Below are 12,955 nucleotides of genomic sequence, written 5' to 3'. Positions count from 1 at the left end.
TTCAAATTTATTGAAGGAAGAATCACAATAGAAGAGGTTTCAAAAGAAGCAACAAAAGCTAAATCAAAACGACAAAAAAACAACACCTACCAAACACCAAAACAGAAATTGCGACAATCTCAGCCCCAACACCACAGCAACAAGAGAATCTACACAAAATAGAAATGACAGCACCATATAACATACAAGATCTTTGTCTATAAAGACAGTTGAAGACCTTCCCCAATCCAAACAAAGAATCTTATTCATTACAGTTTTCTAATTTGGTTTTTCCTTTGGATGAATAGAGAAAACATATACATATGGTTTACTCTTTCACAAATTATAGGCAAATGTCATTAAAAATATAATACTTTTGCTACATCAAAGCCCTTACATTTATAAGCAAGCATACCAATGAATACTTTACATACTTGAACCACTCTCAACAATACAATTTAACTTAAACATCACTCTTTTGCGTGGCATGTGTTCAAGAGGTTCATGCACTTCATATAGTCAAACAATAATATATTACAACAACCTAATGACAAAGGCAGCTATGAGCTATACAAGGGAGAACCAACCGCTGATGCTTTGGTTGATTGAGAAAATGGCAGTTTCTTGTATGATCTGGCACTTGAAAATCTTTGAGATGTTGGATTTGAAGCCTAGCAGTTATAACAATACCGATATAAATAAAAATGAAATGGTCAAAACATTAGTCAATAATATGTGAAAGGGGAAATGCAGGCTTACAAATTTTGCTTCTTAGCAAGTAAAATTTGAGCATTAATTCGGGCTCCTTACCTATCAAAGTAAACAAAGTTGGTAATGTGAATGAGAACTTTACTAAAAGAGTTGGTTGCAAATTACTATAAATAAAAAATTGTTATTACTACAACAATAGTATTGTAATAATAAGGAAGATCACATGATAATGTTACAAATTACTATACTAGAATAAGAGACTGATTCACCAAATATATTCTCCATAATGATTTTTGTTCAATTATTTCTTGTAGCTACTCACAATCTTATCTATATATAGACTAATTGACGAGTTTCAAACTATTTAGTTAGAAGCAATGGTACGAAAAAGAAGAAAACACAGGAAAGATCGAAAGGTTACAGTAACCATTTATGCTAATTTATTTTATCTAAATTTTTCGCTATGTAGTAGCAGAAGGATATTAAAAAAAATAAATAAAAAAATAAAATTTCAATTGCAAGTTCGAGAACTTTTGGAAATAAGGTAAATGTAATGGTCTAAATGGTTTACTGGGTGGGGCACTGGGGCGTACCTGTGACTTGATTTCGTAGATATTCCAACAATTCTGACTCACCAATGTCATACCCTTCGTAGTTTTCCGCTTGAGTCCTATACCAGAAATCAACAGAGAGAATATGCTCTACTTTCCAAAACTCAGGGCCTTCGGGTGGTTGCAGACTAAGCACGAATTCCCTTGGCATATCATAAAATTCCAGACTTTTCAGACTTTTCAAATGCTTGATGCCGAAGGGAACCTCCTTCAACTGTGAGGCGGGTCCAATTACAAACTCTTCAAGAAGAGGCATGGCACCTTCATCTATTATCAGACTATTCAATCCTCCCAAGTTTTTGAGCTCTAGCACCTTGAGTTTCTGTAATCCTCCTTCCTCAAAATGTAGTTGCTCACCACTGTATCCGTCATGAAGCTGAAGACTCATCAAACAAGGCAAATCCTGAAGGACCTTCAATGGATCATCTAGTAAACTTGACCAGAATAATTGAATTCTAACTATATTTTTAAGTTTGGGAATCCATTCCGGCAATTTTACTAGTCGTCCATTTAGGCAAAGAGTTTGTAGGAGGGGCGGAGGAGAAGACATTGATTGCAATTCAAGAATTTCTTCCTCACTTGTCGAACTGATATCCAATGCCCGAAGGTGGCTCATTTTTTCTAATGCGGTGCACAAGGCCATCCCGTCTTCTCTCTTCAGTTTAGCAATTTCCAACTTCCTCAATTGCCTCAGCTTTTCCAATTCTGCAATAAAGCTAGCGCTGTGGACTTCCACTGTAAACAACTTTTGTAAGGACTCTAACTGTCCAATGCCACTTGGTATCATCACTGCTCGTCGAGATTCAATATTGAGTTCAACTTCATGGTTTTCAATGTACGCTGCAAGATATCGTAGCTTACGGAGCCCACTAATCTCTACTGGTAGCTTAGAAACATGAGAACGTTTCAAATCCAAAGTCTCTAGGTTGTGAAGTTTACCAATGGACTTCGGAATCTTTTGTACTTTCGTTTCCCTCAAGCTTAAATATCTTAAATGGATTAGGTTTCCCACTTCTCTAGGAATGTAATCAATTGCAGCACCTTCAAAATCCATTGTTTTCATAAGCTTGAAATTTACAAAAAAACCAGTAACCAAAGACTTGGGCAATTTATCTTCCTCAAACATGATAATAGATCGAGGTTGTGAACTAGTAATACCCTCTAAAGGATTATTTACATTCGTCTGGATTGATAAGTGTCGAGCAATTTTATCAAAACTTGAGTAGTTTTGTAATGAAACAGTTCGAAAGCTCAATTCCTCTGACTTAGAAAGAATTACTTCACGCATCATATCATGAACTCGACAAGTTCTAGTTTTGCCAATAGAATCGACACCTTCAACTTGAACCAAGTTTCTATGAATGAGTTTGTTCAAGTAGTCTTGTGCAACCTCTTCCAATGTTATTCCTTGCTTTTCTTTTATGAAACCCTCGGCTATCCAAAGTCGAATTAGTCTTGCACAATTAATAGAGTAATCCTCTGGAAACATGCCAAAATATAGGAAACAAGCTTTGAGGTTGTAAGGTAGATCATGATAACTAAGAAATAGAATTCTGGGGATACTTCTTAGGCATGAATTAATGTCGAATTCTAAACTAAGACTATCACGCAATTTGTGCCACTCAGATTGAACCTTTTCTTTGGTTGATAAAAGACCGCCTATAGCCACAATTGCTAGTGGCAACCCTCCACATCTCTCAACTATGCTACGTGACATCTCAACAAAACCTGGAGGACAATGCCCCCCTTCATGTTGGAACACCTTCTTGTAAAAGAGCTCCAAGGATTTTTCTAAAGGTAAAGGTGGCAGTTTGTACACATAATAACATGGAGATTCTTTTTCAGAAGGAGCAACATCCTCACTTCAAGTTGTGATTACTATTCTACTTCCTTTATCATTCTCTGGGAAAGCACATTTTATATGTCCCCAAAATTCTGTATCCCATAAATCATCAAGAATTACTATATATCTCTGTTCACGTAAATACCGCTTCAATTCTTCCATTAGAGATGTCTCTTTCATTGTGTCAATTTCCTTAGGAGCGCACTCCATCATTGTCTCGTAAAATTTCTCTATCATTTCCCTTAATAGATCCTCCATCTTGTATGATTGAGTCACAGTGATCCAAGCCTGACAATCAAAGTGTGTTGTCACCTTCTCACTATCATACACTTTTTTGACAAGAGTGGTCTTGCCAAGACCACCAATGCCAACTGCTGAAATCACCATGCTTTTTGTCGGTCCTTCTACCAACAACTCTGTCAATTTAGCTCTGGGAGACTCAATGCCCACAACCTCTGCTTCCTCAATTAAAAGGGATTTCAGTCGAGGGTCATGCCACGAAACACCTCCAACATCATTGATGGGTCTACCTTTCTCTATGGTGTTGAAGCCATATCTTTCAAATTTGTCCCTGGTTTCCTTGAGTTTCTTGTTGACATCTCTAATCTCAGAGGCTATCACATGTCTTGGTTTCAGTTTCATGGTAAAGTGAAAAACATTTGGGAGAAAACAGATACTTCTCCTTTGCCTATGAGTTTGTTTTGCAAAATGAAGTATGTATTCATCAATAACATCTTCTATGTGATAAGCTTCTTCCCTTAGCTGTTTTACCCATGTTTTCACAACGTTGCTCATGTCTTCTTTCTCTGCCCTTGCATCTGCATCATTTAGGAAAGATCGAATGAACTCTAATTCACCTTTGATGCTTGCAACTTCATCGTGGATACCCTTCAACAATCTAGCTTCCTGAACTAACAACGGGACCAAATACTCTATAGCTAGGCTGACTGCACTTTCTGCCATTTCTCCTCCCTTGTTTGATCACTGGCCACAATTGCCTACAAACGAACCAATTCAATGCTAGATGTCACAGAAATAAAATCACATTTAGACGTTAAACAAAAAACTTGCCTCTGTTTCAAAATTTACCTCAATATCCCTGCTCTCCTTGAAAGCTTTTACAAATTTATTGTGCACTAAAAGAAAAATCTCCTACGAACTCAGCGATGCAGTAGAACGAAAGAATCGTTGCCTCAAGCCAACAACCTACTTATTTAGAAACACGATGACACAAAAATACATGTCAAATAAGTTCAATTACAGTAAGCTAACTGGCCCAGCTCTATATTCATAAATCATTAAAATAACAGAAAACTAGAAATTTTGAAATAAAATTATTTGTATTCAATTCCAAACCTTGCTCATTAATGTAAGTGATGCTATCCAAAGGTGGCTACTAACCTCAATTAGCACCTCTTGATATGTCCAATAGAGACATCTAAAATTAAAATCTTCTAACTCCTAACTAACGAATCTTTTGTGGGTGTGTGTGTGTATATATATATATATGTATATATTTATTTTGTGACAATAATGGCCCCCTCCTCATTTCTTATTGCTCTTGTCTAGTCACCTTGCATCGATCAAGCTGATCAAACAATATACATTTTTAGTCTTGATCAATTCTTCTCTTCTTTTTTCTTCTTTTTTAAATTCAATATTAAATTGATGTTGTCCATGGAACAAATGTCCATCTTAATTTCACCTTATCACAATTAACCCTGACTTCCCCACATGGCATCGACAAGAACAAATTTCACTAACTAGCTTGGATCAATTCCACACTTATACGCCATTATACCTAGAGTTCATTCCGTGGTAGCTCGTTTTACTAAATTTTGTAAGATGTGTGAATAGCTAGAAAAATGCTACGTATCTCAATCTTGTCCTCAAGTCCTACAACTCACTCATCAACTTTAGACCAACAATACAGGAAATCTCTTTAATAGAATTCGTTGATTGCCATGCATTAGTAAGAAAAAAAATTATTGATGAAGAGGATCTTATTCTCCTTAGTCTAAATGATGTTGGGGCCAAAATGGCAAAATACCCCTTTTGCTCAAAAGTTCTAGCAAAATGCCCTTGTTCTGAAACTGTTTAGGGATATGCCCCTGTTTTGAAACTCATGTTTTTTAAAATCGAGTTTCAATAAAAAACTTGATTTAACCAAAATCGAGTTACTTGCAAAAACTTACATGGAACTCGAGTTCCATGTAAGTTTTTGCAAGTTTTTTGCCTATAACTCGATTTTCTAAAAATCGGGTTTTTCATTGAAACTCGATTTTTAGAAAATCAAGTTTAAAATAGAAGCATATCCCTAAATAGTTTTAGAACAAGGGCATTCTACTACTTGTTTTGGGCGAAAGGGGTATTTTTCCATTTTGGCCATGATGTTGAACCAATCTTTGAAGCAATTGTAAACTCCAATCCAGCTTTTATATAAATAAATAAATTTATTTATTTAATAGTCCCTATCGATATGATATTGGGACCTTGAGTTTGTATTGAGGGTTGAAGAAAGACACCAAGAGTTCTATGATTCTCCATCCGAGAATGAAAAGTTTTCAATTAGATGAAGGAAGAGAGTATTTTGACACTGCATGCCAAAATTTTGTCTCCTCCAATAGAATTTTTGGTCGCGTGTCCTACTTTCACACTATTGGGCTATATGGAGCCTAGTTAATTAATTTGTGTTTGATGATCCGGATTATGAACTGACCCGATATAAAACTGCAACGGTTTTAATAGGGGATTTTCTGAGGTTTAGTCCATGGAAATAGTAAATCACTGGAATAGATTTTCTGCCGCATCTTGTATTTTTCTTTGGAAAAAGTAAATCACAGTAACTCCATGAACGTATGTAAATTGCCGAACTACGTAATTTTTTGTATTGTGTGTTATTTTTCTATCTGTTTTTTTTTTCCTCTCACATATCTAGGAATTTGTGTAAATTCCCAACACACACACCCCAACAGAATGATGTCTTTAAAAGCAAACACAAAAACATTGCTGATACCGGTCTCGCTTTCCTCTCGCACATGTTGAAATGGACATTAGTTTTTGGGTATAATCCTTCAATCGTGCTATTTATCTCGTAAATCGCTTACCAATTTAAGGGCTGGGCATTTTTTCTCCTTATGAAAAACTTTTTAACTACATTCTCGATTACTTATGCATACGTGTTTTTGTATGTGAATGTCTTCCTTGCCTATGACCTAATAACAAAGACAAAATTGATTGTCACTTTAGAACATGTGTGTTCTTAGGGTATTCTATTAATCGCCAAGGTTATCGTTGTCTTGATGGGAGCACAAATCGAGTCTAGCTTTCACTCATTTTGTATGTGCAATTTTTTTTTTCTTTTTAAGTCCCAGTCCCACGAGGATTCTCCAAATTCCTCCTCTGTTATGGTATTGCTTCACCTATTGCCTTGCCATCCACATATCAAAAATTTATCTTAGCCCTTGCCCACCACTCGCTCAAGCAAACCCTCAACAAGAAATTTCACTCATCACTCGCTTGACTCACTCTAGCAAAACCTCAGCTAGTAACATTGCCTGTCACTTACTCAACCAGTTACTTCAACCGCCACTCACTCGCCACCTACTTAAGCAAACCCTCAACCAAAAACTTCCTCATCATCTCCTTCCCTTGACCTCCTTCAAGCAATTAACCATGTTGAAAAACCACCATCTCATGCTATGGTCACCAATTCCTAAAAGGAACATCATTATGCATGAATTTACTTGCTTCTGTTGACACTGACCTTGTTGAACTTTCAAATTTTATTAGCTAGACTCATAGAAAACCCCACTAGAAAGAGTCAATATGTGTTGAATTCGATGAACTTCAATAAAATGGAACTTGGTGTTGGGTTTTGTAGAGCCTAGTTGTGTTTGATTCGATTGACGACCTAACCCGACCCGAAATAATGTTGCGTGGTTTTCCTGTGCGCATGATATAAAAACCGTTGTTTTAGTGATTAGTGTTTCTTCTTGTTGTTTTTAAGAGAGAGAAAAATTGTACCGCCGCACTTTGTATTTTTTCCTGATAGTAGTGAAATCCCTGCAACGCCATGGACGTAGGCAAATTGCCGAACCACGTAAATATTGTCTAGTGCGTGTGATTATTTTTCTTTGGCGTGTGTATTCTCTATTTTTTGCTTCTCACAGGTTTGGGAATTTCGTGTTAATTCCCTACAACTGGTATCAGAGCCTAGGGTTAGGTTTGAGTGGGAGCAATGGCAGAGGAAGTAGGAAAGGCGTCTAAAATATAAAAGTTTGATGGCACAGACTTTGGATTCTGGAGGATGCAATTCAAGGATTATCTTTTTGGGAAGAAGTTGCATCTGTCGCTTCTAGGGGAAAAACCTGTGACTATGAAGGATGAGCAATGGACTCTTCTTAACAGACAGGTATTGGGAGTTATCAAGTTAACTCCGTCTAGGTTTGTTGCACACAATATTGTAAAAGAGAAGACCATAGCAGATCTGATGAAGGCTTTGTCTGGTATGTATGAAAAGCCGTCAACAAACAACAAGGTGCATTTAATGAAGAAACTGTTAAATATGAAGATGGCAGAGAACGTATCAGTAGCACAACATCTAAATAAATTTAACACTATTACAAATCAATTGTCGTCTGTAGAAATTGATTTTGATGATGAGATCCATGCACTAATCGTTTCGGCTTCTTTGCCAAATAGTTGGGAGGCAATGAGGATAGCAGTAAGCAATTCTACAAGAAACGAAAAGCTAAAGTACAATGACATATGACATTTAATTCTAGTTGAGGAGATTCGCAGAAGAGATGTTGGTGAAACCTCAGGATCTGGTTCTGCCCTAAACCTTGAGACAAGAGGTAAAGGTAATGATAGAAATTCAAATCGGGGCAGATCAAAATCTAGAAATTCTAATCGGAATAGAAGTAAATCTATATCAGGCCAAAAAGTACAATGCTAGAACTGTGGGAAAACAGGTCACTTTAGGAGGCAATGCAAAAGTTCTAAGAAGAAGAATGAAGATGATTATGCTAATGCTGTAACAGAAGAGGTACAGGATGCATTACTTCTTGTAGTAGGCAATCCACTTGATGATTGGGTTTTGGACTCAAGCTTCGTTTCATACCACTCCACACTGAGAAATGATACAGAATTACTTTACAGGTGATTTTGGTAAGGTGTATTTCGCTGATGGTACAGCCTTGGATGTTGTGGGTACGAGAGACGACTAGATATTGTTGCCTATTGGGTCTGTTTGGTTACTAGAGAAGGTTCCACATATTCCTAACCTAAGGAGGAATCTGATTTCTGTTGAACAACTTGATAATGAAAGGCATGCAATACTATTTGTTGGTGCTACTTGAAATGTTACAAAGGGAGTCAGAGTATTGGCTCATGAAAAGAAGACTAGTACTCTATATATGATCTCAAGTCCAAGAGACACAATTACAGTTGCTGAAGCAAGCACTGATACAAGCCTATGGTACCGTAGACTTGGTCACATGAGTGAGAAAGGGGTGAAGATGTTGTTATCAAGAGGAAAACTACTAGAATTGAAGTCCATTGATTTTGACATTTGTGAAAGCTACATCTTAGGAAAGCAAAAAAATGTGAGCTTCTTGAAAACTAACAGGACACCAAAGGCTGAAAAATTAGAGTTAGCACACAATGATTTGTGGGGGCTCTCTTCAGTTGCATCTCTTGGAGATTCAAGGTACTACATCACTTTCATTAACGACTCAAGCAGAAAGGTATGGGTTTACTTTTTGAAAAATAAATCTGATGTATTTGAAACTTTTAAGAAGTGAAAGGTCATGGTTGAGATAGAACAGGGTTAAAAGTAAAATGTTTAAGGTCTGATAATGGAGGAGAGTACATAGATAGAAGGTTTAGTGAGTATTGTGCTACACAAGGAATTAGGATGGAGAAGACCATTCCTGTGATATCACAGCAGAATGGTGTAGCTGAGCGCATGAACAGAACTCTCAATGAGCGTGCTAGGAGTATGAGGTTGCATGTTGGACTACCAAAAACTTTCTGGGCTGATGTTGTTGGCACTGCTGCTTACCTGATAAACCAAGGACCATCAGTTCCCATGGAGTTCAAACTTCCTGAGGAGGTTTGGAGCGGTAAAGAGGTAAAAATTTTTCCATTTAAAAGTTTTTTGTTATGTTTCTTATGTTCATATTGATTTTGATGCTCATATTAAACTTGATGCAAAGTCTAAAATATATTTTTTCATTGGCTATGGTGATGAGAAATTTGGCTATAGGTTTTAGGATGAACAAAACAAGAAAATCATCAGAAGTAGAAATGTGATATTTAATGAACAGGTTATGTAGAAGGGCAGGTCAACTGTAGTGCCAGACATTACAAAGATAGATAAATAAATCTGAGTTTGTCAACTTAGATGAATTAACTAAAAATACTGTCTAAAAAATGGGTGAAGAAGATGAGGATGTAAATTCACAGGTAGATCAGAGTACACCTGTAGCTGAAGTCCGCAGATCTTCCAGGACCATTAGACCTCCATAGTATTATTCACCTGCTCTAAATTATCTCCTGTTGACTGATGGTGATGAGCCAGAGTGTTATGATGAAGCCTTGGAAGATGAGAATTCAAGCAAATGGGAGTTAGCCATGAAGAATGAGATGGATTCCTTATTAGGGAATCAAACATGGGAGCTGACTGAATTGCCAATAGGAAAGAAGGCTTTGCACAACAAGTGGGTATACTGAATAAAGAATGAGCATGATGGTAGCAAACGTTACAAGGCTAGATTAGTTGTTAAAAGGTTCCAGCAGAAGAAGGGCATTGACTACTCAGAGATAATTTCTTCAGTTGTGAAGATGTCAACAATTAGATTGGTACTGCGAATGGTGGCTGCAAAAAACTTACATCTTAAGTAGTTAGATGTAAAGACAGCATTCCTTCATGGTGACTTGGAGGAAGACATTTACATTATTCAACCAGAAGGGTTCATTGTTCAAAACAAGAGAATCTAGTCTGCAAACTGAGAAAGAGCTTGTATGGCCTAAAACAAGCTTCAAGACAGTGGTACAAGAAATTTGAAAGTTTTATGCATAGAACTGGGTTCAAGAGATGTGAAGCTGATCACTATTACTATGTTAAGTTCTTTGGCAATTCTTACATCATTTTACTGTTGTATGTGGATGATATGCTCATTGCAGGGTTTAGCATTGAGGAGATTAATAATCTGAAGAATTAACTGTCAAAAAAGTTTGCAATGAAGGATTTGGGAGCTGCAAAGCAAATCCTTGGTATAAGAATCATTAGAGACAAGGCTAATGGTACATTGAAGCTTTCACAATTAGAGTTTGTAAAGAAAATTCTCAGTAGGTTCAACATGAATGAAGCTAAATCAGTGAGCACACCATTGGGTAGTCATTTCAAACTAAGCAAAGAACAGTCACCGAAGACAGAAGAAGAGAGGGACCATATGAGCAGGGTGCCTTATGCCTCAAGTATTGGCAGCTTGATGTATGCTTTGGTGTGTACAAGGCTTGACATTGTAAATGCAATGGGAGTTATGAGCAAATTCATGAGTAGGCCAGGAAAGCTGCATTGGGAGGCAGTTAAGTCGATTCTGAGATATCTAAGGGGTTCATCAAATACATGTCTTTGCTTCATAGGTGCAAATTTGAAACTGCAAGGTTATGTAAATGCTGATTTTGCTAGTGATATTGATAGTAGAAAAAGTACTACTGGGTTTGTATTTACTCTGGGTGGTACAACTATATCCTAAGCTTCAAATCTACGAAAGATTGTTACTTTGTCTACTACAAAAGCTGAGTATGTTGCAGCAACTGAAGCTGGAAAGGAGGTGATTTGGCTACATAATTTCTTAGATGAATTGGGTAAGAAGCAAGAGATGGGCATTCTACACAATGACACTCAAAGTGCAATTTTTCTTGCTAAAAAATCAGCTTTTCATTCAAAGTCGAAGCATATACAGACAAAATATCACTTTATCCGTTACTTTGTTGAAGATAAGCTAGTAATACTTGAGAAGATTTGTGGATCTAAGAACCCAATAGACATGTTGACTAAGGGTGTGATTTTTAAGAAGTTGAAGCTATGTGCAACTTCTGTTGGTCTTCTAGCTTAAGGACAGGAGGATGAGTTGCAGGGATGAGGGATTTTTTTTGGAAGATAGCAGTTGATGTTGGTGATTGAACTAGTCTCCAAGTGGGAGATTTGTTGGGTTTTATGAAGCCTAATCGTGTTTGATCCGGTTGACAACTCAACCCGACCCGAAATAATGTTGCATGGTTTTTAATGAGAGATTTTATGAGGCTTAGTCCATTGTGAATCTTGTACGTGGGATATAAAAACTGTTGTTTTGGTGATTAGTGTTTTTTGTTGTTGTTTTTGAGAGAAAGAAAAACTTTACTGCCGCACTTTGTATTTTTTTCCCTGATAATAGTGAAATCCCTGCAATTCCATAGACATAGACAAATTGCCGAACCATGTAAATACTGTCTTGTGCATGTTATTCTTTTTTTTTTTTTTTTTTGTGTGTTTTCTCTATTTTTTTGCTTCTCACAGGTTTGAGAATTTCGTGTTAATTCCCTACACTTGGACCTTTGTATCACCTTTTTGTTTTTATAATCTTGGTCCCTTGTATCACCTACATCCTACATGAACGTGCTCTCCAATAAATGGGTCTATAAAATAAATGGAAAGTCTAATGTTAGGCAATTCAAAGCTTGTCTTGTTGCCAATGGCCAATAACCTAGATTCGACTATAATGAGACTCTTAGCTCTATTGCTAAACTTACCAGGTGTTACTGATAATTTTTAAATTAGATCATATATAAGAAAATTCCTTCTTAAGTTCTGTTAAGTCTTATGGTGTTTTATTGGATGATTCCTAATTCCATGTCAAAAAAATTTCGTAACTTTTATTCAAATATATTATTTTTTGTTTAGGAACACCCCTTAAAGTTGGTAAGAAAGAGACTAAGCAGAAAAATCATCACTCCACCAACAAGAAGTCTCCACCAAAGAAGCCTCACTTTTGTCACTATATGGAGCATCTAGGCACACTTGTCCAAATTGCTATAAGTGGTTATCCATTCAACAAAGCAATAGTGTGTCATCTCTGGGGAACCAAAATCAACTCCAACTCCCTTTAGCCCCCTCTTGGTGAACTTCTTAAGGCGATCATGCTTCTTTCAAACTTCAACGGTTTCAACTCTCCTCCTTATCCATCTAAACAAAAGTTCATGTAGAAGAAAGGATCTCCATTCAGATCTCCTATCTGGAAGGAAAAAGATCCTAAGTGATTTCTCTTCTTTTCTAATATCTTGCATGGTTTGTGTTGTGGTTTGAGTCTGTATAGTTTTGATGCTTTACTTGTTTGTTTGTTTGTTTGTTTGTTTGTTTTTGCTTTGTTTTAATTTTTTTTTTTAATAAAAAAAATTTTAAAATCAGAAAAATAGAAAAAACTGTATGTGTTTGTGTATACTGGTACTTGTGTACCTTGAATGGCCTTTGAAATAAAGTTTCCTAACTTTGTATCACTTGTAGCTTAAATGAGCATCTTCATGCACAATAAGCAATGTGAGCTTTGTGTCTCATTTTATGTGATTTGTATGATTTGGTTGATCTCTTATCTTTCATATCTTAAATCATTCTTTTTGACCGGAAAGACTAGAAAGTCCTAAGAGAAAAGCATAAATATCCATCTCACCACTAAAACTCGTCAATCATAAAACATCTACGTGTAATTCATAAAAGCCATGCTCAGTAAGGTGTAGCACTTGTACAACAAAATAAGGATGTTCA

At 36.5% G+C, this 12,955-nt stretch overlaps 2 protein-coding genes across 2 annotated transcripts; both read right to left on the bottom strand.

The window, feature by feature from the left end:
• Nucleotides 1-241: 241 nt before the first annotated feature.
• Nucleotides 242-3,401, bottom strand: LOC142638719 (disease resistance protein RPM1-like). The gene is made up of 3 exons (XM_075812788.1): nucleotides 1,284-3,401; nucleotides 739-789; nucleotides 242-650 (listed from the first exon to the last, which is right to left on the bottom strand). Exons 1-3 carry the CDS (start codon nucleotides 3,016-3,018, stop codon nucleotides 547-549), a joined length of 1,890 nt encoding a protein of 629 aa, XP_075668903.1. The 5' UTR covers nucleotides 3,019-3,401; the 3' UTR covers nucleotides 242-546.
• LOC142638712 (disease resistance protein RPM1-like) lies at nucleotides 3,166-4,107 on the bottom strand. The gene has a single exon (XM_075812779.1). It carries the CDS (start codon nucleotides 4,105-4,107, stop codon nucleotides 3,166-3,168), a length of 942 nt encoding a protein of 313 aa, XP_075668894.1.
• Nucleotides 4,108-12,955: the final 8,848 nt, after the last annotated feature.

Source organism: Castanea sativa, chromosome 6, assembly GCF_040712315.1.
Source record: "Castanea sativa cultivar Marrone di Chiusa Pesio chromosome 6, ASM4071231v1".
In the NCBI taxonomy this organism is placed as follows: domain Eukaryota; kingdom Viridiplantae; phylum Streptophyta; class Magnoliopsida; order Fagales; family Fagaceae; genus Castanea; species Castanea sativa.
The sequence above is the reverse complement of the archived record's forward strand: the minus strand, read 5'-3'. Positions and strand labels throughout refer to the sequence as shown.

What these genes read in the sequence shown, in the direction of transcription:
- LOC142638712 (XM_075812779.1), bottom strand. Translation starts at nt 4,107, where the DNA reads ATGGCAGAAAGTGCAGTCAGCCTAGCTATAGAGTATTTGGTCCCGTTG.
- LOC142638719 (XM_075812788.1), bottom strand. Translation starts at nt 3,018, where the DNA reads ATGTCACGTAGCATAGTTGAGAGATGTGGAGGGTTGCCACTAGCAATT. An exon ending in TCTACGAAATCAAGTCACAG is followed by an intron (nt 790 to 1,283) that starts GTACGCCCCAGT and finishes TTACTTTGATAG; the next exon opens with GTAAGGAGCCCGAATTAATG. An exon ending in CTTGCTAAGAAGCAAAATTT is followed by an intron (nt 651 to 738) that starts GTAAGCCTGCAT and finishes TATAACTGCTAG; the next exon opens with GCTTCAAATCCAACATCTCA.